This window comes from Rhinoderma darwinii, chromosome 12 (genome assembly GCF_050947455.1).
Source record: "Rhinoderma darwinii isolate aRhiDar2 chromosome 12, aRhiDar2.hap1, whole genome shotgun sequence".
In the NCBI taxonomy this organism is placed as follows: domain Eukaryota; kingdom Metazoa; phylum Chordata; class Amphibia; order Anura; family Rhinodermatidae; genus Rhinoderma; species Rhinoderma darwinii.
Window position 1 is genome coordinate 49,985,310 of NC_134698.1, and position 27,235 is coordinate 50,012,544.

At 41.0% G+C, this 27,235-nt stretch overlaps 1 protein-coding gene across 1 annotated transcript in view; it reads right to left on the minus strand.

The window, feature by feature from the left end:
* Positions 1 to 27,235, minus strand: part of FMN1 (formin 1) — a 235,391-nt gene that overhangs the window by 34,596 nt on the left and 173,560 nt on the right. The window contains exons 9-14 of the mRNA XM_075843377.1: positions 15,238 to 15,299; positions 13,902 to 13,990; positions 13,527 to 13,656; positions 12,994 to 13,140; positions 10,233 to 10,292; positions 9,568 to 9,688 (exon numbers count right to left, since the gene is read on the minus strand). Of these exons, the coding sequence (XP_075699492.1) occupies positions 9,568 to 9,688; positions 10,233 to 10,292; positions 12,994 to 13,140; positions 13,527 to 13,656; positions 13,902 to 13,990; positions 15,238 to 15,299 (609 nt within the window). The remainder of the gene's footprint in view (positions 1 to 9,567; positions 9,689 to 10,232; positions 10,293 to 12,993; positions 13,141 to 13,526; positions 13,657 to 13,901; positions 13,991 to 15,237; positions 15,300 to 27,235) is intronic.

Genomic DNA, 27,235 nt, shown 5'->3' on the forward strand with positions numbered 1-27,235 from the left:
ATTCACTTGTATCTGCGTCCTCAGGACGAAGATACATTGCTCCACACACACAGCCCCTGTAGATAGCAATGTAGAGCGGGGTGTGTGTGGTTACTATAATTAGGGGCACAGTGTATGGTTATTATATTTAGGGGCACAGTGTGGGGCACCATGATAATTTTATCTTCGTTCATACGTGTGGAAATGTTTGAAAAGTGAGGAGCGAATTCTGAAGAAATGGGTCATAGCCAGGAGAAGTCGTCATGAAATCTGGATCGGATGGAGAAAAAAAGAGGAAAAAAAAACTACTAGAATCTGAGACGTCGTCACCTGTGAGTCACTAGATTTAGAGAATCAGAGATGTATAGAGAATCGGTCACCTCTCCTGACATGTTTATCACAGTGTGATACTGTCAGTATGACAAGGGGAATCGTAACATCAATTTGTTAATGCTTGCACAAAAAGGTAGGGTTAACAATAGTTACGGCGCGGCAGGGGGTTTCTTTGACATTCCCATTGCGACACGTCACTGTCTGGTCTGTGTTGAGCCAACCTCCTGGGAGGATGTTGCGTCCCATATAACTGCTGCAGCCGGTCTGTAGCATCCATGGCCGCAGGCCGTCGAGTCCACTCACCTCCTGACACCCGCAGCCATGGAATTGTGAGCGCTGGTCCCCATCTCCTTCCCAGGATACGCCAGCACTCACTTCCGCTCCGCTGGGTCCCGTAGGGTGCGTGCGCGCTCATGCCCGCTCTTACAGGGCAAGCGGGCACATGTAGGAAATCATCAACACACATGATTTCCTGGACTATAAGAGGGCTCCAGGCCTTCTGATCCTTGCCTGAGCGTTGTTCGTAATTCCCAAGTCTGTCTTGCAAATGGTCCCGTAGTGTTTCCCGTTCCAGTTGTTTCCTGTGCCCTGTTACCTGTTCCTGTATCCCGTGCTGTGTTCTTGCTCCTGTGCCTACTAGTAGGAGTCGTGTGTACTGCATCTGTGTCATCTTCCACGTCCAGAGGGATTCGCCACGTCTGGCGCAACCTGTGGCATCTGTGTCATCCGCCACATCTGGCTCTACCTGCTGCACCCATCTCCATCAGTGCCAGAGCTGCGGCCACTGTCTGGACTATCCAGGTACCCTTGTGCGGGACTTTGTATTGCTGGGGTTCCCTGTTTGGCCAGCTGCCTCCCCACTACGGCGGTACGGCCTAGTGGGTCCACAAACCACGACACGGTCATTGGGTGCAGCGGTCAACTGGGATCAAACGTCATCCCAGGTGGCTGACCGCACAGAAATGAGACTGGGAGATGTGAGGCATCCATATTGGGAACGCCAGTGGGGGTGAGCGTGTTGTTTGTTTGTTTTTTTTAACTAGAAATAGGGCTTTTTTTATTTTATTATTTCCCTACTTTGTATTTTTGCTACAGATTCTCACAGCTTTTCCGCATCAAAAATCACAACAGTTGGTGTTTGTTGTGGATTTTTACTACACCTTTGTATCCAATGGTGATAATTCATAAATGGACATGCTGCGGAATAACAAATATGCACCGCAGGTCAATTTCTGCACAAACATGTTCTGCAGTGTGTGGATGAGATTTGTTAAAGTGGTTATCTGGGTTTTTAACCCCTTAACTCACCAGGACGCACTGGTATGTCCTGGTGCAGGGGGAGAAGTATGGAGCGCGCTCACGCGCTAAGCACGCTCCATACGCTGTGGGTGTCGGCTGTGTTTTACAGCAGACACCCGGGACAAACTGCCAGGAACAGAGATCACGCTGTTCCTCGACCGCGACTGCAGCTTTCGAGGCATTAAAAAGAGGGGGCCCCCCTCTGACAGCTTATAACCCCCCCGCAGTGAGATCAGGGGGTGACGACTGTAGTCATGGCAGCCCAGGGGCCTAATGAAAGCCCCCAGGTCTGCCTTCACTCTGCCTCTGCTAAGCCCTGCCTGTTTTTTAATATTTTACTACTTTTACAAAGTAAAAACGATTTGTTAAATAAACAAAACGTTTTGTTTCACCGCATTCCGGGAGGCATCACTTTTTGTTATTTTTTGGTCGATTGAGTGGTGTGAGGGCTTATAAATTTTTTACGGCGTTCACAGTGCGAGTTAAATAATGTTATATTGTAACAGTTTCGACATTTACAAATGCAGCGATACCAATTTGGTTTATTTTTTACATTACTTTAGAGAAAAAACGGGAAAGGTTTTTTTTTTGGACTTTAAATATGTTATATATTTTTTTCACTTATAACAACTTTTTTTATTTACTGGAACGAGCGATCTTTAGATCGCTGGTACAATACACTGCAATACCAATGTATTGCAGTATTATGTCATTTTTACAGGCTCTTGTAACAGCGCGACTGCTGTTCCTGTCCGTTAGTCCCAGGTGTCAGCTGTATACACAGCTGACACCTGGGACTAACAGCGGTCATATATGTGGACATAAGCTGGTGCTTGAGCACGCTGTAGGGCTCAGAAGGGAGGGAGCGCCATTTGACTCTTGGAGCACAGATTTTGCTTGGTAATAGTTCTGTTTGGGGTTTTGCTGGTATTTCAGTTTATAATGTGGCATATGTAAGCTGGGCAGAGTACATCAGGGTATATGTAAGCTGTGCGGAGTACACTACCTAGGTAGTGTAACGTATTATAAAAACTGTCAGTGTGACGCTGAGAGTCACACTGACAGGAAACCTATGAGGACCAGCCTTCGGCTGGTCCTCATATGCTGCCGTGCATGGCAGACCCGGAGGCTGTTGCATGGCAACCGACTGCAGCACCCGCAATCGGTCCCTGGGAAAGTTTGTTGTAGCAACAAACTTTCAATTTTGTTATAGTAAACTTTCCAGTTCATTGCTCCAATTTTTTTTCCCATGCGATCACATGTTACATTGTGTGTGCGTATGTGTGTGTGTGTGTGTGTGTTTATGTCTCTTTGTAAAAGTGTGTGTTCAATATTAATGTAGAACAGATAAAACGAAGATATCTGTGCTGCCTCCTATATACCCTTCTGCCACTATATACCCTGCTGCCCCCTATATATCCTGCTGCCCCCTATACACCCTGTGTCTGTGGGTATAGTTATCATCTACGACATTATCTGTACTCCGAGAGTTATCACTGTGTTATCGGTGGTGTTACATAGGACTGTACGTCTATATATTTACCTGTATGTATATATTCCAGATGTGTGTATGTATATTTGCCCGTATGTCTAAATATCTGTCTTTATGTATGTACAGTATATACGTTTCAGTATGTGCGTGTCTATATATGTGGTTAATTTTTGGTTAGTGTAGGCGGCGGCAATATAAAGTCCCACACAGGGCGCCATCCAACCTAAGGCCGGCCCTGGCCGCATCCTCTTCATTGTTTACATGGTTCTTCTCTCCGTTCGTACTTGCACGGGCCGTGACATTTGTAGTGGCTGTGCAAGGTATTGTACCGCCGTCTCATGCCATCAATTTTAATAACACGCTAACCCAGTGGCGTAACTGCTGCTATATCAGCCATAGTGGCTGGTACGGGGCCCGCGGCCCCCCCATGCCCGGAGGCTCTGCTAGAAGCCGCTATGGCTTATACAGCGGTAGCGACACCACATTCAATAGTGTCTGCGTCCTTCGGATGCAGATACTATTGAACACTAGGCCATAAGCTACTGTATATAGTGTGGTAGCTCTAGGGGTCGCAATGGTCGCAGGCCCCCCATAGCCACACAGCACTTATCGTGCAGGTTCCGCTTTCTGAACGCTGGAGCAAGGAGCTGACAGCTCCGTGCTCCAGCATTCACTCTCACGTTAGCGGCTTGGCGCAGACGCAATGTAGTGACGTCATTGCCTGTCTGCGCCGAGTCACTTACAGCACAGACCAGAGGAGAAGCATCCACCACCCGTCGTGGGAACAGGGATAGGTAAGTAATTATGTTATTATTTTTCTATTAGTCACTATGGGGCATTATACTGGGTAGAAAAGGGGGGGGGCTGATATGTTGGCTGCTATAGGAGCATTTTACGGTGGGGACAGCTAAGGGGGGCATTATACTGTATGGGGGGGGCATTTTACTGTGGGGACAGCTATGAATGGCATACTGTGGGGACAGCTATGGGGGCATTATACTGTATGGGGGCATTATACTGTGGGGGCAGCTATTGGGGGCATTATATTGTGGGGGCAACTATGGAGGGCATTATACTGTATGGGGTCAGCTATGGGGGTATTATACTGTGGGGACAGCTATGGATGGCATTATACTGTGGGAGCAGCTATTGGGGCATTATACTGTGTAGGGTCAGCTATGGGGGCATTATACTGTGTAGGGTCAGCTATGGGGGCATTATACTGTGTAGGGTCAGCTATGGGGGCATTATACTGTGTAGGGTCAGCTATGGGGGCATTATACTGTGTAGGGTCAGCTATGGGGGCATTATACTGTGTAGGGTCAGCTATGGGGGCATTATACTGTGTAGGGTCAGCTATGGGGGCATTATACTGTGTAGGGTCAGCTATGGGGGCATTATACTGTGTAGGGTCAGCTATGGGGGCATTATACTGTGTAGGGTCAGCTATGGGGGGCATTATACTGTGGGGACAGCCATGGGAGGCATACTGTGTGTGGGCAGCTATGGGAGGCATTATACTGTGGGGGCAGCTATGGGAGGCATTATACTGTGTGGGGCAGCTATGGAGAGCATTATACTGTGTGGGGGCAGTATGGGAGGCATTATGCGGCATGGGGGCAGTTATGGGGCATTATGCTGTATGGGGGAATTTGTTTGGATATTTTACTGCATGGGGGCATCTGTGTGGGCATTATACTGTATGTGGCATCTGTGTGGGCATTATACTGTATGGGGTATCTGTGTGGGCATTATACTGTATGGGGAATCTGTGTGGGCATTATACTGTGTGTGGGCATTATACTATATAGCGGCAGATATGGGGGCATTATACTGTGTGGGCAGAACCGGGTGTGTATGAGCGGGGATTGGGTGGGATTAGAGGCGTGGCTTAAAAAAAATTGATGCTGCGCGCCACATCGATTGTCCCTCTTTGTGATAATTGAAAGTATATCACAGTCTACAGGGAGGGTTGTGTAGCACTGTATGGGGAGGCTGTATAGCACTGTCTACAGGGGGGGGCTGTATAGCCCTGTCTACAGGGGGGGGCTGTATAGCCCTGTCTACAGGGGGGGGCTGTATAGCCCTGTCTACAGGGGGGGGGGGGGGTTGTATATCCCTGTCTACAGGGGGGGGCTGTATAGCCCTGTCTACAGGGGGGGCTGTATAGCCCTGTCTACAGGGGGGGCTGTATAGCCCTGTCTACAGGGGGGGGGCTGTATAGCCCTGTCTACAGGGGGGGGGGGGCTGTATAGCCCTGTCTACAGGGGGGGGCTGTATAGCCCTGTCTACAGGGGGGGGCTGTATAGCCCTGTCTACAGGGGGAGCTGTATAGCCCTGTCTACAGGGGGAGCTGTATAGCCCTGTCTACAGGGGGAGCTGTATAGCACTGTCTACAGGGGGAGCTGTATAGCACTGTCTACAGGGGGGCTATATAGCACTTTCTAAAGGAGGGGGCTGTATGGCACTATTTACAGGGGGGCACTATCTACAAGGCCAGGATGTGTGTGGCATCAGGGGAAGGGGGCCCAGTGTTTCCTAGTTACGCCCCTGCGCCAACCCCTTTATACCTTATCCACTTTGGTACTACTGTTATATGTTGCATATTTTCCACCCACAAATCTGGACCGAAAATCTGCAGCAATTCCGCTACGTGTGAACATAGCTTCAGAATTCCTTCACACAGATTTTTAGCAGCATTTTGAACAGCATAAAGAATTGAATGTAAAAACTGCAGCATTTAAAAATGCTAGAAAAAAATGTACATTTTAAGAAGTCCTATAGAGAAGCCTATGGAAAGAATACGCCAGAAAAAAATGGCACACCCAGAGCATGGTCCATTTGACAAAATGGCCACGGTCCTCAAAATAACAGCAAAACCGCTAAGAGAAAAAACACAGTGTTTGTAGTGCTTTTAATATATCTTGCTGCACCAAAAAAATGCATCTCAAAAACACTGTTAAAAATGCCATGAAAAATGCATAAAAATGCTGCAAAAACTGTGAGTGAAACTAGCCTTTGGCCGGGTTCCCACAGGACGGGTACGCTGCGTGAAAAACAATGCAGCGTATCCGACCTGGAACCCGCAAGACTTTCCGTCCTAAAAAAATCGCGATGCGATTTTGCGGACAGAAATTCTGCTGCGTAATTGAGCGCACATACTTACCCCCTCCCTCTTCTGAGGTCCACTCCGGCCTCCCTGGATGATGTTTCAGGCCATGTGTCATATGGGATACAAGGTCATCCCAAACTTACTTGTACATATTAATTCTTTTGAAGTACGTTATCTTATCACCTTAGAGGAACGCCATCTCTCTTTTGTCTTTTGTTTTTTCCACATACCAAAATTAGCAGCAAAGTGGGTGAGATTTACTAAATCTCATGCCCACGCTGCGGAAAAACACTGCAGCGTAAACGTTAATAAATTGACCAGCGGTGCAGAATTTAATTCCGCAGCCTGTCAATTTATGCTGCATTTTCATTGATTATATTCAAGAAAACAGCAATTGATAAAGACCCATTCATGGGTTGAAACGTTGCAAGTGTTTTTATGCTGCGTGAATAAATCAAATACACTTTATTGGATTATCTTGAGTCCTGCAGTTCCTTTCTTCGATTGCATATTGATTTTCCCCATTGAATTAAATGGGAATGCAAAACCCGCAACAGAAAGACATTTATTGCGGCATACTCGCAGCCTTTACGCCAACAAATCGCAACGCCGGAAAAAAACTAACAAACATTCATACCCAGAACGCCCTCCTTCTTGGTGCAGTCCAGCCTTCTGGATTGACTCACCTGATGATGTTGTGCGGGATCGTCGGCACAACTCAACTTTGATGCCTATCGGGTGGATTTACCCTGGTCTTGGCACACTGAGCAAGCCTCCGGAGCAGACCCATGGTGTATAGCTCCAAGTTTGGAGTTTCTGCCATGGTCAAATAGGATGAGGAACGTAGAAAAGATACTCCTTGTATCGGGCGCTCTTGTGTGGATGGTTCAGTGATACCACAGGAACATCGAAAGGTATTAAAAACAATTTATTGGGTGGACATTCTAAAAGGTTTAAAATACAGATGCTGCAACGCGTTCCAACCTCGCACCGAGGTCTTCGGCAGGCATATAAAGTTTGGACACATGCCTGACGAAGACTCGGTGCATGGTTGAAACGCGTTGCAGCATCTGTATTTTAAACCTTTTAGCATGTCCACCAATAAATTGTTTTTAATACCATCCGATGGTCATGTGGACTCACTGAACCATCCACACAAGAGGTATCTTTTCTACGTTCCTCATCCAATTTGCTGCTACAGTAAACCCTCCGGAATTTACTCACAGAATTCCGTTGCGGAAATTCTGCAGCATCTGCACTACGTGGGCACCAAGTGTTTAGTTCGAAATGACTGCAATGGCCAAAACATGTCCTAATAAAGTCAACAGGATATAATTGCACCTTTGTCAGTACAGTATTTGATGAGCGGTAACCCAAGGAATCTGGTCATATGCCAAGAGCAGCCCATTAGGATATAAGGAGCAGTGGGATAACCACTTGAACCTAACCACAGTATTACCTCTTAAAGGGGTTGTCTCATAACGACAAACCCTGTCAGTACCTTATCAAGGCATATGGACATCATGAAGGGGGGGGGGGGCTTCTCCAGACTGCTCCTTTATGAGCCAGATTGGAGAACAGCTTTGTAAGGGCAGCTCCAGCTCAGGCTGACCCAGTGTTAATGCTACATTTTCCCTGTCGGTTACTGCGGCATCCTCAAGCAAACAGCTGATCGATAGTGGTTAGAAAAGACAGACCCGGGTCGGCTTCTATTAAAAAGGGGTTGTCTTTATAAGTCAACCTCTAAGTGCCAAAAATACAGCGCTTATATTGCAGTTATGGCAGCAACATCACCACTACTACTTTTTCACAAAGACCAAAAATAATTTTTTTGTCTGCACAGCTTAAGGAAAACATTAACCAAGATACTTATAAAACATGAACAACAATAAGACATCTGCAAATTAAAAGTTTTCTTTTAAGAATATATTAGCAGAATAAAAAAAACCTTGAAATTAAGAAACCAAACCTACATGGTGCTGCTACGGCAGCAGCCTTTGATCTCCCAGCCTCAAACATACCCGTCAAAGCGTAAGCAAAGCTTATAAACTGTTTATTTTATGTCCCAGCTTTAAGACTCTCTCCCTCTCTAATCTTGGCCCTGTGCTTTTCTTCCAAAATCCCTTTTTACCAATTGAAAATTCTTTTCTTGGAGCTGTTAAGTTGTTGTTACACAAGCATGGGGAGAAGTATTTCTCTTATTAAACAAGAAAGCTCTGTGGAGTTAAACACATGGCCTTACAGATGACAGAGAGGAATTCTTGCATGCTTCAAGTCCATTTCCCACAGATTTGATGTACACGGGTACTGAACCTCCCACCCCCAAGTTCATTTTTATTATGGTTATACACATCATACATTAACAAAGTATCCATATTGTTTACATTAATGTTATCGTTTTATATTGCGGAGAAATTAGATATACATTTTTATCAGCTCACTTTGAACAAAAAAAATTTTTTTATGCACTAAATACCAGACTTCACAGTAATAACTGATATTTTATTTTTTAATGTTAAATAACAAAATTCACTAAAACAAATATTTATTCTGACTACAAATTTGTGACACTGAAATTTTAAGATCACATTTCAGTAGAATAACTCAAATGATGCCTAATGCTTAAAGTGGTTGTCCAATCTGGACAAAATGAGGACACACTGGCGATTAGCTGATCGCCATCGGTCTGGCAGCTGAAACCCCTGGCGATAAGCTGGAGAAGCTGTGGAAGTCCCCACATTTCTCCTGCAGTGGCCAGTGCAGGAGAAATATGGTCTTACATGGCCTTCAATCAAATTAATGGGTTACAATATAATACATGGTCGGGTGATTCCTCCAGAACAGGAGCAGCTTCTTGCAGCAGGTGTTTTATGATGTTCATATACCCTAATAGGTCATGTGGCCAGGCATTGTCTTAATGTGACAACTAATCTAAGTCTCCATTAGGTTTGCCTTAAGATCTCAAACACATGCTAACCCTAACATAAATAGGAATTAAGGGACTGAAGTGCTACAATGGCTACGTTCAACCCCAAAAATTATTATTTTCTGTACATTCAGGTTCACTCATGCACAAGATTATATTTTTAGGTCAACAACTACGGTCTGCAGCATTTTCCATCTATATTGATCAAAAAGTTAAACTTTGGTCCTATCAATTTTGGACAGGTTCTTATTGGTGATGACCGAAAATCTGTGCCTGCATACGCTGGGAGATTCAGCAATACACTCAATCTAGTCATATACTGCGACAATGTGACAGCAGATCATCCTAATGTCAGCAGAATAAGATGCCTTGTTGTAAGATCTCTTTATTTAAATTTTCTATCTAACGTGATTTAATTTGCTGTACCTTCTAGATCTCTTCTGAGCTTTCTTAAGTCTTTTTCCAGATCCTCAAACTTCACCTGTGCAGCAAGGAAGAAATCTTGAGGCTCAGGCATTGGAAAGACACTCTGATCTGTCCCAGCATCCTAGAAAAGAGACGGCTCTCAGAATATGGCGTTTCTACAGTATGTTGATAAACAAATTGCACCTGGGTAAATTTAAAACAAGGGATTTCTAAGGGCCTGTTCACATCAGCGTTGGTCATGGGCTCTGTTGCAGCTTTCCGTCGGAGGAACCCATGAACTTAAAGGCAAACGGAAACCATAGCTTCCGTTTGCAATGGTAATACTTCCGATGCAAATGGATTCCATTTGTCCCCGTTCTGTAAGGTTTCAGTTTTTTTAGCAGAAACAATAGCATAGTCGACTGCGATATGGTTTCCACAAAAAAACAAAACAGAAACCTTACGGAACGGAGACAGACGGAAACCATTTGCAACAGAAGCATTACCACTAAAATCACCTTTGGTTTCAGTTTAGCTTTCCGTTCATGGTTTCATCCGACAAAATGCTGCAACAGAACCCATGAACGGAAAGCAACGCTGATGTGAACACAGCCTTAGAACATAAGCAAAAGAATATATTACATCAAAAGGATAAACACAGCAAATTTTTTAAACAACATTCCCACCTGGTCAAAGTGCCGAAGATAATATCGGACCACATAATCAACAAGGCTGACTCCATTATCCTGAAGAAAGAGAAAAATAGGCAGCATAAGATATTATTATATAATATGAAGCAGACTAAAATAATGCGGTTTCTTGCCAGTTCTCTTGGTGACATGCACAGACTAATATACAAAATGTCATAATTCATTTTTAAACAAATAAAACACAACGTTAAACAAAAGCCAAAAAGATTTCAGGAAGAAAAAATATTATTTTGATGCTAGTCCCTGGATTAAAGGGACTGTATTATCAGAAAATGACATTTTAATGCTAATACGAGGTGGCATCTCCATGGATCAGACTTGTTTTTCTAGCACGTCACAGAAGCTCAATCAGATTGGGATCTGGGTAAAATTGTTCACCAATTTAATAAAATTTCACAAGACTACCTGTAAATCTGGTGCAGCCACTACAAGTCGCACAAGTCGAGCCAACCAAATCACAAAGCCAAGAAAGTTGAATAAATACAAAATCTAAAAATGTTAATAACTATATGAAAACTTTTTCATTCTTTTTGACTGGTACCGATCTGTTGTTGCCGCGGTAGATAAGTTGCTGACTAAAATGTCTGCCACTATTGTCTACTTGTGCGGCCAATCGGAGCGTGCATGTTCCTAGTGGGAGAGGAGAGATAGCGGTCGGCAAAATGAGAAGTTGGCCAACAGTTATCTAATGCGTATGGACACGTTAAGATGTCTTGCCAATGCTATTGGTTAGTGATATTCCTTCCTATCCTCAGATCTCTAGGCACACTGGAAAGGCAGAATTTATCTTCTTCCTCATTGTCAGAAGTGCTCAGTGTTTCCTCATAGTTGTCCCTATCATCATATTGGACTCTGCATGGCCATTGGGGGAAAATTCCCTTTCCTTTTTTCTAATATGTATAGACTACATACCATCAACAGAAGATGTCCCAGACCAGAATGTATCTGAGAGTATTAGATCTACGGACTCATAACAAAGGCTCAATCAGACCTTACCATGTTATCTTACGGGAAATATACATCAGTCAAATATGTATCTTAAGGCGAGATCTACTTCTCACAATTATGTCACCCAAATGCTTATGCAAGGCAGACATTCCACAATGGATTCCACACATCATTGTATACATCTCCAGCAGCCAGACATAAATCCCACACACACAAATAACCAGACAGATAAGGATCCACCAGTCATCAATTCACACACGTGAAACACTAAATTTACACTTCTAACACACATGCATAGCGTGGTTAAAATACACGTACAGTAGTAAGCGGTGTTTGTATAGTTCTATCAAATTTCAAGCTACCAGTCAGACACGCCACAGCAGTGCTAACCATTCTGAAAAATATTTGAGAATATTCTTTAAAAATTGAAGATCAGGTTTGGAGCCACAGCCACTCCATGAGAGGTTTACATAATATAATAATGAACATTTTCCTAGGAATCTCTCATTGTACAATCAGTACAATACAATAGTAACTGTTCAGGAAATGTTATATTCACAGCAATTGCCCTACAGGCGCTATCAGCAGAATACAAGCGCCATGGACAGCCAGGGACGTACTTACAGCTCACGCTTACCATAGGCACTAAGCCTGAATACGCCCCATTAAAGGCACATTTACACTCACCAATTATGATCATGATATTTTTTTTCCTTTTTAGTTGGTGCTGGGGTGCCACCCTAGGCACTGGACCTCTAGTGCCTAGCGGCAAACATAGCCCTGACAATAGTCCTTATTCTATGAGTGGAAAGCTAACAGATGCTGGCACAATGTGCCAGACATCTTTATTTAAAGTACACAGGCTGCTGTAAGCAATCACTGTTGTAATTGCTCCTAATTGTAAAGGAAGCGCTTTCGAAAACAACATATTGGCTAAATTCATTTAATGGGCCGTGCCGCTGTTCCCTGCACAGCCTGTAGCCAGGAGAATTGCTGTGCAGGAAAAACGAAAGGGGCGACAGAGCTTAACTAGTGCTGTACCTGCTTGATTTGGAGGATCATTGGCGGTCCCGGCAGTCATACCCCTATGGATCAGAAAGGGATAGCAAAACTCTAGCAATACTTTCTATGGTGGGGAAAACTTCTTTGAAGTTGCCGGTAACAGTGGGCTCATACAATTTACAGAAGGCTGGGCAGAAGCTGAACTAAAACAGTATACAGACTGAACCTTGTGTGCATAAAAATACTGCTGATAAAGTGAACCCATTTTTCCATTTGCGAGTTGCAGTCAATATTTCCATTTGTGGGCTTATATTCCCAGAATTGCTTCTGTGTATATATATTATATATATATATATATATATATATATATATATATATATATATATATATATATATATATAAATATATATAGTGTGTGTGTGTGTGTGTGTGTGTGTGTGTGTGTGTGTGTGTGTGTGTGTACAGTATGTATGTATGGTGACTGCCATCTCCACCTATTTAAACTACTAGATAAGTGCATCGGATTCCCTGTCATTTCACATAGTAACATATTTAGTAAGGTTGAATCAAAATCAATCTATATCCCTAAAGTGCTGATGTAGTTGCCAATTGCCTTATTTTAGGGGGAAAGCATGCTTTCCCAATTTCAAACAATGACGATAAGAATAACATCAGGGCCCAAAAAATTATATACACCTACATAAAAAAAAAGTATAAAAAACAAGTTTCATTTTTGTACTAAAAAAAAAAACATAAAATTAAAAACGTTAAAAGGTCTGAAGCTCACCCTACTCTTGACATCTTTTAGTTTGGGTAGGATTTCCAGCCCAAACCCATCTGCTTGTCCTCGTGTCCGATTGCCTCCATTCATGTAGTTTCCAAAGGCAAGAATCAAACCCATGATGTTCTTCACATGATCCGTTTGCAACAAGCTCTGGAAAACAGATGACAAAAGCGGGTCAAGCCTGTCCGTTGGTGATATACATCATTAGAAAGCCTCATGCCAGCTTTTTGTCTTAATGTGTTTGAGGCTTAAAACAAAAAGGTAATTGTAATACCTAAAAACAAGACCGAAGATATTGACGTTCAATCTCCAGTATACCATTGTCCCATAAATATTACCGGGAAAAATTAAAATTTTTGGCTGAAATGTTATTAATTTACATTGAATTATTATTTGGTTCCTTATTTTGATTTGTATTTAGTCAAATATTACAATAGTACAATTTTCACCAACAAAAGCCTAAACGCATACACAATGACCCGGCATGGGTGACGGAAAACGTAGTGCTGATGGGCTTTGCACTCAGTAACACTTACCGTGCTGGTCCGGGTGACAATGTCTATTTTCCTATGAACTGAGCCAATTCCTTCTGCAAAGACGGATTGAAAAATGATGCACTTTGCTCGTTCTGTAAAGTTTGGGATCTGAGATAACTCGTACAAGAACCTAGATAAAAAACATGCAAAAAAATATTGAAATATGTGGGCCATATAAACAATACAAATAATGTAATACAGTGGATGGAAAAATCAGGTGGGGCAGAAAGGTCATGCAAAACTGGGTGCACCTAGCATTTATTAAACCACCACCCACACTTGGCAATCACATATTTACATTTGTATACTCAATTCTCATTACTATCTATCATTATCACCTATATTACTATATGAAGAAAAGCAGCAGTTTCTTACTGTTCAGGTTTGTCTAGCAGCTTCACATCTTCTGCTGTAGAGGTCTCGTAATGCTTCTTGATGGTTGCCAGCTCATCCTTCTGAGCTCTCTGTAAATATAGACTTGCATATTAAATTGCCTGGTTTTCAGAGCGATATAGTGATGCCAATTACAGGAAAAACGAATGCCAGAATAAAAAAAACAAAAATAGTATCCACCTATAATTTAGTACCTTGCAATTTCTGTTCTCAGATTATAATTTTTGTCACTGCACATTCACCTCAGTGGTTGGTCTTTAGTAATTATGCCCACATCAGCCTCGAAGTGCTAGATAAATGGTCACACAGAGCTCTATTTGGGTGTATCCACACAAACAAATTTTGTGGTGTTTTTTTGCAGCAACAATCACAATATATGTAAAGGGCCCCAAACTATCACGTCATTTATATAGTACTGGTCTTCTTAAAATGGGGGCAAAGGGACCGTTTGAGCCTCCTTAGCCTCCGGGGACTGAGTGCTACTGGAACCTCTGCATTCCCTATAGTTATACCACGGAGAAATACAAATTGACAACAATTTTTCATAAACTCAAACTGCTGACAATAATGATACAACCCCTTTCCAAGGATAAAAGAAACTGAACTGGCAGCAAAATTTAAAATAAAAATAAAAATGTACACCCTTTAAAAGGAATATAATCTAATGTAATATGGATTTGGGAGATTATTTTCCTCCCTTATTCCTGCAGAATAATTTTTAGTCTACGCTTCTACTTGGTGTTCCCATAGAGTTGATGACATCTGGCTATTCATGGCTCTACTACTACGTGATGCTTGGACCTATAGCGTTTCTATGCAAGGCAACATATGGGAATAATCAATAGAAGATATTAATTGCCTACATATGACTTACTGCAGTCAGGTTATCGCTAGTGCTTGACAAATGCATTCTCGCTGGATGTAATTGTAAGACAGCATGTCATTAGGGCCAGGATCACACACACTGTTTTGGTGCAGTTTTTGGCTTATTTTTTTTGAGGAATGGAAAGTCATTTCTTTATACCTTTCCTCCCTTTTGGATCCACTTCTGGCTTTGGCTAAAAAAAACTGAGCAAAAACTGCATCAAAACTGCGCATGTGATCCTGGCCTTACATTAATAGTCTTTTTTTTCTAATTTCCTAAGCCACTTTCACCAATAGAAAATTGAGACAGTTTATACAACACTCCATTTTCTAATATGCCAAAATCACACGATCCCCTTCACAATAGAAATAGTGATCAAGTAAAAAAACAAATATATACATACGGGCGGCACAATATGAAAAAGATCATTTATATACATTAGTTACCACTTACATTTTCATACAAAGCTTCTAATGTTTCCAGATCCACGACTGAATCGTCTACATTTAGTATCGCTGCGGAAAGAAAATCACAGGCTATAAAAAGACAGATCAAGAAGAAGGATCAAAATGCTTTATAAATTCCACAACTCTCTGGTCATCGGTGTGAGACTTGCAGAAGTTGAATTTGTGTGGAACTAGACTAGAAACAGGTTTTTAGAAAGTTTGCAAAAATCGGAGGTACAGGAACTGGATAAAAGTGTGGTTTTGATTACTTCTGAGGGCCCATGCACCAACCCTGTCTTCAGATCATTGCCAATTTGGCCTTGAGCCAATACCCATGTAATCACAGAATGGTTGCTAGAGAAGAGCTGTAGCTTCTAGACGTTGTATCCTTAGCAACTAGTTTGTCAAACAACGCCTTTCCAGGTAAAAACCAATGAAGAGCTTGGTTTTAGCCTCACTAAGTCACAATGCATTGACCAAATTACGTTATGTATTGGATGCAATCCATTTTTCTTGTGGCAGCACCCATTTTCATATGTTTTTTTGTTTTCTATTAAAATCGTTACTCGACATCAGCCTAATCTTCAAGGCCATAGCGAGGGAGCTACATCCTCTGCTATACACTCAACCTACTTATAGGCACAACATCACCTTTGCTCCTGTATGTACAGTCTATCCAGATTGATTTTTTGTATATTCATTGAACTTATTACATTATAGAGAACCGCACAAGTTTTGTTCTTTGGTATAAACTACTTTTAAGCACGTGTTATTAAATCAGATTTTTCGAAATATAAATGGAGAACCAATAAAACCAGAAAATTTAGAAAACAAAATGGTTGCCAACATTTTATAACTGCAAGAGGCTTACATTTTGGTATTCTTATTGTCGAAATAATATTTTTTTTAAAAGTACACCCATTAAAACCAGTAGGAAGTGGAATGAAACAGATAGGCCTTTGCAAATATTCCAATAATTATTGGGGCCTCAGTCTGAATGCAGGAATATACTTGAAATGCAACTTATCGTAATGCTGGCCATACAGGATATAAAAGTCAACTCAACCAGCTGGTTTTGGCCGACCATCTAATGTGCACGGGGGAGCAAATGTCAGGGGAAGAGGGAGTGGACATATTTTTAAAAATGCCTGCTGCTCTGTTCCACGAGACGAAAGTCACTGTCAGAGGGACCTTTCCCCATTGAAATAGACAAGTACACTCAGTCGAGGTAACTGAGCACTTTTATGGTGGAGTTGAGAGGAATAGCTGTTTAGTCACCAGCTATCTCGTGTGTACGACTTTAGTTTTGCTCCAAGAGATAGAACATGAAATTGTACTTTCTAGACCACACAAGTACAAAATATTACAAAATATAATTTTTCTATAAAATTCTAATTTCGCCAACCAAAACCGTAAACTTCCAGCTCACAGTATAAGGCAACAGTAAATATCAGTCACTACTGTCAGGTACGAAATACAGTGAAACGTTATAAAACACGAGGTGATCACATTTTGTAGTCCCAACAATAAACCTGACGTGTAAGTAACAAGTTCCCCAATATACGGAGTGAATCTTAACTTTTTATGGAGAAGGGGACTTTCTGTAGAATGTGTATATGTACGTACAGATGCAACATGAACCATGGAGATGAACAGTGGCGCAGGAGTTTCAAGTCTCACTTGCTATGAGCATTTTTTGTTGTTTTTTTAAATAAACGTACATGCGGCTTATATACGGATTTAAATGTGTCAAGGTATATGAAATGAGTGAGCAAAATGCAACATACATTATGAACGACGAATTAGTACTAAAAAAAGAAAGATCGATTCTTGAGCCCTGAGAAAAGGAATTTGGCAAACCAGTCTTCATACAAAAATTTAGTACAAAAACACTATGAGATAAGGGATGTACTACACAAAGTACTAGATCTCCTCTTCTCATGTCACACAGCACAAAATTAATTTACCCAAATTAGACTAAACAAAAAATGACAAACTCGTAATGACTTCATTGCTGTCCCTTTGAGTCATCTCATAAGTTCAAGATACAAGAAGCAAATTCCAATAGGAGGAAATTAAATTAGGAGCAAAGGCAGCGCCATTAAAGGACAGTCAGAACACACATACAAATTATATATATATATATATATATATATATATATATATCTCAATTTCAAAAAACAGGCAGCACTCCAGGCATCAAGTGAAAAAGAGCTAGTTTATTAGCCTATCTGCTAATAAACTAGCTCGTTTTCACCTGATGTCTGGAGTGCTGCCTGTTTATTGAAATTGCTGTATCCATAAGGAACGACGGTCAAATTACTGGGTCGCGCACCCTCCCTCCATTGCCGCCGGTGCTGCTGTACTGTGGACATATATATATATATATGTATTCATCTGTTTTTTTTTAGAATAAGCCAAGAACATTGGTATTATTTACACCACTGTGCATAAGTCTTGGACACCTCAGATTTTTTTTATACAGTGAAGCCTCTCTAAGAGAGCATCTGCTTTGAGAAGACCAGACCAGACCAGACCAGATTTTCTGGTCATGGATTTTTTAACATTTTCCTTATATGCTGCAGCACTTTTCTATGAGAGGACCACCCCTCTATAAGACTATTTTCACTGCAATTTTAGTGGTTGCGTCAGAGATTTTAGTGTGTATAGGTTTGGTCTTCAGTGCTCATTTTTTGTGTTTCTTTATTAATGTGTAAGCCCAAAAGAGCCATTTCTAAACATTCATTTTTGAAAATATTAAAAGGTAAAATATTTCCCCATGATTAAATATTACATTTCTGTTAGATTACACAAAACATAATTTTTCAATGTGTCTAGATATTGCAGTTAGATACTTATTAGGCCCCCTGGTTTTCTTTTGATTCCCTCTCATAAGGTCCACCTAATGTGACCAGTGCTGGTGGTCACACTTGGCCAGTAGCTCAGTCTCACTGCGTGGATCCTATCGTACATGTGTCATGGAGTAATTTTTGCTATTGTACTGGACAGCGAATAAGAATTGGCGCACTAGAACCGGCTTCTTTTCACCCTGAGAAGGGAATCAAAAGTCACCAGGTGGCGCCATGACAAGTGTATAACACCAACTTCTATACAAAGGAGCATGTGTTCGTATTGAATAATAATATGATTTGGTGATCTAATAGAAATGTAATACTTAATCTTGGGACAACCCTTTAGTCATCTTCACAGAGACATCAGAAAATGTCATCGGTGGGGGTCTGTGCCTGTCCCCATCAATCCCATTAAAAGACACGCGGGGAATTCCTCATGAGGACCCTTTTTCTAGTGATCAATGGTGTTACAGTGAATAAACCACTACGTAATATATCTTCTGACATATCTTGATAACAAGGGTGAACGTAACAAATGCTTAAATTAATATTTCTTATATGTAGAAACTTGTGTCCCGCAGTAGCTAGGGCTCTCCCAAAAAAAATAAAAAATAAAGTTTGTTTTTTTATCAGCAATCAGAATGAAACAAATAGGGTTGAGCACTGAGGTGAAGCACAGAAGGTATATCAAAATTATACCCATTTGCAACTAGAAGGTGCCCAGTATGACTAGCAAATCACTCACTCACTGAGACCTCTGAAACCCGAATTGGACCCCACAAAAGACTTGCTGACAAAAAGTAATTCCCTTGAAAGGGAAACAAAGTCAAGAAACTTACCTTTACACAAACTGACTGAAGTGATGGGTAATGGAAGGCAACACACTCAGCCCAAAAAAAGTTTTGACATGTCAATCCAGATATATGCTGCCTGTTCATAGACGAACTGCTGGAGCGTGGTACTTGGATGAAAATCTGCAGCCAACAGTGAAGTATGGCAGTGGTTCCCTGCAGGTTCGTGGCTTTTGTTTATGAAATGTTTAATATAAGTTTTGGCCAATCCTGTATATAAAGAGCTTTTTTTAATTATTATTTTAAAGAAGTGGATTAATTTATAAATGTAAGATCCATCTTTATACGTAAAACTGGAGGTATTAATTTCTCTAAGAGTATGTTCACATAGTTTTTTTCAGGCAGAAAAATCTGCCTCAAAATTCCTGAAGGAATTTTGAGGTAGGTTTTGTCCTGCCTGCACATCCTTTGCCACAGATTTTCACTGTGTTTTTCGGCCGCGGCTATTGAGTGTAGCGGGCAAAAAAATGCAGCGAAAAAAGCTTTCTCTGCCTCCCATTGATTTTAATGTGGGGGTCAGAGACGGAACTGTGGGAAGAAAAAGCATGTCGCTTTTTTGTCTCGCAGGAAAAACTCCTCCGCCTCCAGTTCAAATCAATGGGATGCGATTTCTTCAGTTTTTTTTGGCGTGGTTTCCATGTCAAAAAACAGTATCAAAAACTCAGTGTGAACTAGCCCTAAAGGGTTCTAGCCATACAGGAGGTCAATCAATGATTCTTGTCAAAACTATATACTCTCCCTCATAAAAGTATTCTCCTAGTTTAAAAAAGTTGGCCAACCCAGTTTGCCAGAATAGCATTTAGTTTACAGAAACATGTTTCCAGGACATATTTTCCCATTGTAAATTTCCAGTTTGAAGCAAAGAGATCATTTTTCGGGTTTCCCTTTCTTCACAAAGATCATTCTCTTCTGTTTCCACTTATGTTTGACTAGCTTTTGGACTCAAAAAGTCTCGCTTCTCAAATCTGTTGGCTATACCCTTCAACTTAACATGCTTATAGCTGCCTAAGTTTCCTAAACCTAAGAATGTTGTTCTCAACCAATAGTTCCGTTTTTAATTAATAATGTACTTCCATTTAAAGGCTGGAAACTAGTCCTAAAACCCTAATAGGGTGTGAAACCAAAACTAACAATGTGACCAACAAAGTGCTTGAACATGAAATATATTCTGTCGAGCCATGTGTAAAAGAAACCAGGCACATTGAACTTGCTGTCCGATCTGCCAGCAGCATGTATAGGAAGAGAAGCACTAGGAAGATTGACATACAGTTGGTGCCAAAAGATTCAGGGTAACCTTTAGTTTATTGATTTTAATCCCTGCTCTCTGTGGACTTGAGTCCAGTGAGCGATTTCAACCAATGATTGACAGCTCTCTCTGTATGCGTGTGCATACAACAGTTGCCAACCATGGAGTAGGACCTCCCACTGGACTCTTAAGGCTACAGAGAGCAGGGATCTAAATTTATAAATTAAAACATTATCCTGAATCTTTTGGCACAAATCTGTATTTCAATCTGCTTAGCACAGCTTGATTTATGGCAGATCAAACAGCATGTTCAATGTAACTAGTTCCCTTTAAGGGTTCCAGCATAAGGCGGAGGGGGGTGGGTGTCTATTTTATTATATATTTCCTATTCGCTATAGATTGCCAGAGGGTGATCAGGGATAATAGTGATACACGGTGTATAATAGCATAATTACCAATCCGCGGTCACTACTCAAATCTTTACAATCTTGTAGTTAAACACAGAACTTTGTCTATTCTCTTATGGAAGACCCATTGATTGTTCATATTGGTCATCGGATATCTGCTCCCAGAGTATTAATTCCGCATAAAGACTGTGTTGCTGTGAGACTCTGGATTTTTATTCAAATCAGAAGAAAAAATGTCCTTCGTGGTAGGCAGGTTGCACACGGTATGGAAGAATGAGGAGGGTAGGAGGCCTTTTAAGGGTGTTTATGGGTTTCTAAAACCTTTCCAAAAAATTGGGTCTGCTATTCTCCTCATTCTTCCTTACCATGTGCAACCTGCCTACAAAAGGAGCACATTTTTTCTAATGATTTGAATAAAAATCCAGAGTCTCACAGCAACATAGCCTCCATGCTGAATGAATACTCTCGGAGCAGATATCAGATGACCAATATGAACGATCAATGGATCTTCCATAAGAGAATAGACAGAGCTCTGTGTTTAACTACAAGATTGTAAAGATTTTGGTGGTGACCTTGGTTTGGCACTATAATCACTATTTTGTATGAATACCTTGCTGTAGAGGCAATGGTTATTTTGTTGCCAATAGAACTAATTGGCAATGATTGTTTTGACACCACAGACAATAGCTTCCAGTTTTATTGAATGAATTATAATTAAACCTGTGGTCACGATAGAACAGGTGGCTCGTAGGATTACTGTGGCTTCCAGAGATAGGTTTTCTATAAGAAAACGTATTTTATTCCAATCTAAACGGAGCCATCTAGCAGGAGAAAGCTGCTTCTCCTTGTATATGGTACTATAGATGACAAAGAACAGATGACACCACTTTACATTCTTAGAAGTGATAAAACCATCTACATTTACACCAACTTTATGGTAGCTGTACATTATTAGGCAATGTACTGTTGTCTCATTTACCAGCCAGCAGGGGCAATGTCACAGGGCTCACACCTCCAACAGTCTGAAAAGTGCTAATGTTATGAAGCTTGTCTGCATGAAGCTCGCCATGTAATGCAAATTAGACTCATTAAAACCAGTCTTTCCTGGTGGGTTTTCACTTCCCTCCAACACACACTGTCAACCTCCTGAATATCTCACCTACACCTAACAATAACTCCAAAAGGAAGCAGACGCATGCTGTGCAAGGCTGGTAATTTTATTGGGTTCCTCAACCTTTAAAAAATCTGTTACAAGCCTGGTCTGGTTTCTGAAATCCTTTTTTGCAGGGAAATTAAGGCAAACATTTTTATGTGGCCCAACAGTGTCTGCTCACTGCAAAAAGAATTTATACACGGGAGCGTCATTAGAGCAAACCTGCTCCCATTAGAAAATAATAGCCGTCAGATGGGACACAAAGCAGAGCAGGACCCAGCTCCCAGGCAGGCAGGCGCTCATAAAAAAAACACTCGCCAGCTACATTTCACACGCTCCGGTTATTGAATTGTTTTAAGTAGAAACTTTCCTTTGCGCCCTGTGCTTTAACACACTAAATCCAAAATGATTATACAAGTCTTTCTCTGAACACCTCAGGGCTGTAGATGCCACCAGTGGTATGTTTTACAAGATCTATGAGGGGACACGGCTCCTGTGACAGCTCATACAACCCAAATATTATCCCGGGAGTTTACGGAAATTCCACATAAAATAGCATTATGAGAGTCATGGGCTTGCAATATTAGAGTTATGGAAAAGATGTTATGATTCATAAGGCGCCAATGCATTCCATAGCACAGTCAGCTCATGGCTAAGTAAAATGCAGTTAAAATGACAAACACATCACCTCTTATGGTATATTAGGCACTGAGATCACTCCTATACAGACTACAGTAAATTTCGCAATATATTCTCAGCTGATCACAGATTAAATTATGTTGAGCAAAATAAAATGTTAATTGGGAATCAAGTGAATAGGAGCAGAGCTGCAGTTCTGCCTAATGGCCGCTTTGCAGTGGTCGGGGCCATCTGTCTCAGGATCCAACTACTGCATACCGTGCCAAACATTTGGTGCACGGAGGCAGCCGGTGTAGCGGAACGGTGCGGGGTCTGTGTGTCGGACACACACTGATCATATACTGATGACCTATCTGGTGGATACGTTAGTTGTCAGAAAGTGGAAAACCCCTTTAAATATTTTGTATTTATTTTTAATACAAGATCACCCTCTGTTTTCAAAGCAAAGTATCTTCTTGGACCTGAAAAAAAACCAACATTCTGAAGTTTTGCCAATGATTTGCAGGAAACATTCAGTGGATAAGCAAGAAGAATTAAGATAAACTAACAAATCAAAAAGGACGGTCTTCAAGAAAATATATTGCCAAATGCACTTTAAGAGGTCTACAGAGATTGCAACATTTGCAGAAGCCAGAAGTCAATCCCTGGAAGCAACTTTCTGAATTCTGGAGAAAAATAAAACTTCAAAGACGGGATATATACCAACAGAATTTGTAGTCATTCTCCTTTGGCGGAATTAAAAACTCATACAAGAGTCATGTTCAATTAGTGTAACAAATGGAGAATGCAAATAACGGCACATTCCCAACCAATAGAGTAAATAAAGAAATGCAATATCTCTACATGAAAACGGCAAAAATCTAAATCACAGTTCATCCAAGTAATCCGTATTTATCCCAGTGTTTCAAAAGAATAAATACCACAGCTTTAAATGTCAAAGAGAGATGGCCTTCAGGAAGTATCAATCCTAAGTATTTACAAAGTCAATCAAAGGCAAATCAGGGGGTTAAAAGAGTATGTGTCTAAGTAGACACATGGGGTAGGGGTGAGGTTTTGCTAAATATATTCACCATATTTCAATTCTATTTTCATCGAGACATTGCATAGTATTATTATCCTTTAAAATATATCGTGCAAGAATGAGCAGATCTTGAGGCGTCTTCTATTGATCAGTGTTTGCGTTAAATAACGTATAACCTAGCTATATACAGAGAATTTTTTCCTGTGTAGAGCGAAGGCACATAGATTGATATGCCAGTACTAATAGAGAATATTTTTGATGTGTATGGCGGGGGTGGCTGCACTGTACAGAAATGTTATATTTTTAGGCACCTGTGTAGAGAAATTATCTGGCAAATACATGGCACTGTATGGTACTTATAATTAGGTACTGTTTGATAGGATTATTTGTGCACTTTATGGACAAAACACCATGTGGGGAAAGGGGCGATAGCAGAACGCACTACACAAGGCAACATCAACGTGAGGGCAGCCCTGCTGCTAAACTATCAGTCCGCAGTTTTCTTTGTTAAGGGGGTTGTACAGTTTCAGCAAATTAATGCTATTGTTTGTATAATTAAAAGCTATACAGTTTTTCCAATATACTTTCTGTATTAATGGCTCATGGTTTTTAAGATCTCTGCTTGTTATTCAGGAAGATATTCATGGTTTACTTCCAGTGGATACAATTCTGTCCATGGTCATGTGGTGGACACACAGGTGTAAGACTAATTACAGTTACAGTATGTGCATCAGAGCTGTGTCTTCTAACGCTCCTAGCACCTGTGTGTCCATCACATGACCATGGACCGAATTGTATCCACTGGAAGTAAACCATGAATGATCTTCCTGAATAACAAGCAGAGATCTTAAAAACCACAAGGAATCAATACAGAAAGTATATTGGAAAATTGTATAACTTAATTATACAATCAACAACATTAATTTGCTGAAAGTGGACAAACCCTTTAAGGGCTATTAGCCAAACAACACAATGTCCCCTACTATGCTGCCCTTAAACAACAATACTAATATTGTGACAGATCCACTCGAAAGAAAACAGAAGCAAATTCCACCTCTACTACTCATTGCCTGTTGTATGCATTGGGAAGTGTGAGAATGAGTTTGTGCATGCATATATATATATATATATATATATATATATATATATATATATATATATATATATACACACATACACATGCACACACCCACACACACGTACATACAGAGACACACACTTGAACTACTTACTGTTAGGCTACAGACTGTTGGCTGCATTTTATGACCTAAGGCCAGGGTTCATTGTACAGTACAATGCTAGTCAATCAGAACCCAATTTTAAAAACACACACATTTTGTTGTTGTAGATTGGCAGCAAAATTTACAGTGGAAAATGTCTGCCTAAGAGAGAAAGGTTGTGTGTGAGATATAAACCCGGCACCTCCACACTGGCAGTGAGATCATATACTTCCATAAAATACAGGATTTTAACTAATAAGAGTATATTAGGGGATGGTTACAGAAACAACGCTTCAGACAAAGGTGAACCTACACCAGCATATGTACCAATTACAAAACAGTCTTTACTATCAGAATTCAGCTGAAGTGACCAGTAACATTATTACATTACTGCTGGCTTCTCTGAAGCCCATCAGCAGACATAGACTATTTTAGGCTTGCCTATATGTGCTAGACCATAAGCAAGAAATAGGCTGCCATAAATGGTGCTTGCTTTCTGCTGACTGCTGGGTTGCAACAATGGAGTCACTGATGCCTTAACCGATTATCAGATCATTTACGCTTATAAAGAGAACAAATCTGATACTACTATACTAAAGTGTATGAACTTATTCATGGTTCCTGCTTATAGTCCAATACAGAACATGACTAAATTTTCAACATGTATATCAGGCCTGTGCCTATAGCCAGCAGAGAAGAGACGTATAAGGACCACAGCTGGACTGGCGCACCGGAGTACCACAGAATGCTGCGGTGGGCCCATGTTTAATACAATAACGGGCCCTGAAGGATCAGCATTTGGAGAGGACTTTAAAGCCAAATATTTGCCATTAGGCTCTATTTCTTATGGTTTTATTCACAAATAACCTATTAGACCTTATACAGTGACCATCTCTGTACAGCGCTTCAGAATGTGTTAGCGCTGTATGAGCAACGGGAAACAAACAATGACAAAGTTGACAAATAAAAAGTGGACGTGCACATGATGCTCAGTATAGGTGCTGGGTGGGCCCTCAGGATATACAATTATTAGGAACAGTTTGGAGAAAATTCCCCAGCAATGGTTAAACAGGTATAGAAAACAGTGACTGCTCATTCTCATTTCTGTCTTTGGGTCCATGCATCTATAAACTCTGAGGAGAAGAACAGAGTACTCAGCGACTCGAGATCCTCTTTCTAGCAAATGTATATTTAAAAATCTAAAAACAGTGTCAGAGAGGAGGCAGGAAAGAGTAATGATGACTCTTCAGTCTTGTTTAGCCGTCTCCTGTGAACTTGACTTTTCAGACACTTCCCTCCCTGACTGTGTCTATAAGATGCCTGGTGATTTATGAGGCGGGGAGCATGGAAGGTCTTATGTGGGATCAGGAGACTCCCTTGCTACATAAAGTCGTCAGCACAAAGTCTTTGGCACCAGAGATACACACACCACATCTAGGCTGGCCCCTCCAGCAGCGCTGCCCAGACAGATTGCAGGCCTAACTACAAATTTCTAGAAATCTGTGAATAGGATTATTTTACTGCAGGCTCGAACTGTGAAAATATTAAGATTGATCTTTCTATGCAAAGTATTATACTATGCCATTAGCAAAGGGAACCACGTCTCAATTAAATGAATGTAGACAAGTTCATAAAAGGAGGACGAGAGCTCCTAATATCTCTTTATATCGATTTTTTGGGAGTTTCTCAGAATCGAACAACACTACAGCCTCTACCTTGTCTGAAATCGCTGCTGACAGGGAACAATAGATTGCATTCAACCAAAGTGAAAAGCAGGGAAAATAAGCTTTTGGGCAGGAAGCACACCGAGTTGTTTTGCAGATTTTGGTGCAGCTTTTTAAACAGTTTGTTAGCCAATGGCAGTAGTGGATCCAGGAGGAAGGAGAAGTATAAGTTCTTCCCATTTCTTTTGAATCCACCTGGCTTTGGTTCAAAAAACTGCATGAAATACTGCACTAAAATCTGCAACAAAAATTTGATGCATTTCCAGCATTTGTGGTTGCTTGAGACTTTAGATGGTATTTCCTTAAAGGGGCTCTGTCACCAGTTTATAAATGCCCTATCCCCTACCTAATCTGATCGGCGATGTAATGTAGATAACAACAGTGGTTTTTATTTAGAAAAACGATCATTTTTGAGAAAGTTACGAACAATTTTATATTTATGCTTATTAGTTTCTTAATGGCCAACTGGGCGTTTAACTTTTGACCAAGTGGGCATTGTAAAGACAAGTGTATGACGCTGACCAATCAGCGTCATACATTTCTCTCCATTCATTCTCACAGCACAGCGTGATCTTGCGAGATCATGCTGTGTGGTTACTCCCACATAAACTTTACCGAAGTGTCTTGAGAGTAAATAGACATTGCCTCCAGCCAGGACGCGGTCTATTCACACTCCCGACACTTCGGTAAAGTTACTGTGGGTGTATGTGACGGCACAACATGATCTTGCGAGATCACGCTGTGCTGGGAGTACAGATGGAAATGAATGGAGAGAAGTGTATGACGCTGATTGGTCAGCGTCATACACTTCTTTACAACGCCCACTTGGTGAAAAGTTTAAAAAAAGCCCAGTTGGTCATTAAGAAACTACTTAGCATAAATCTAAAATTGT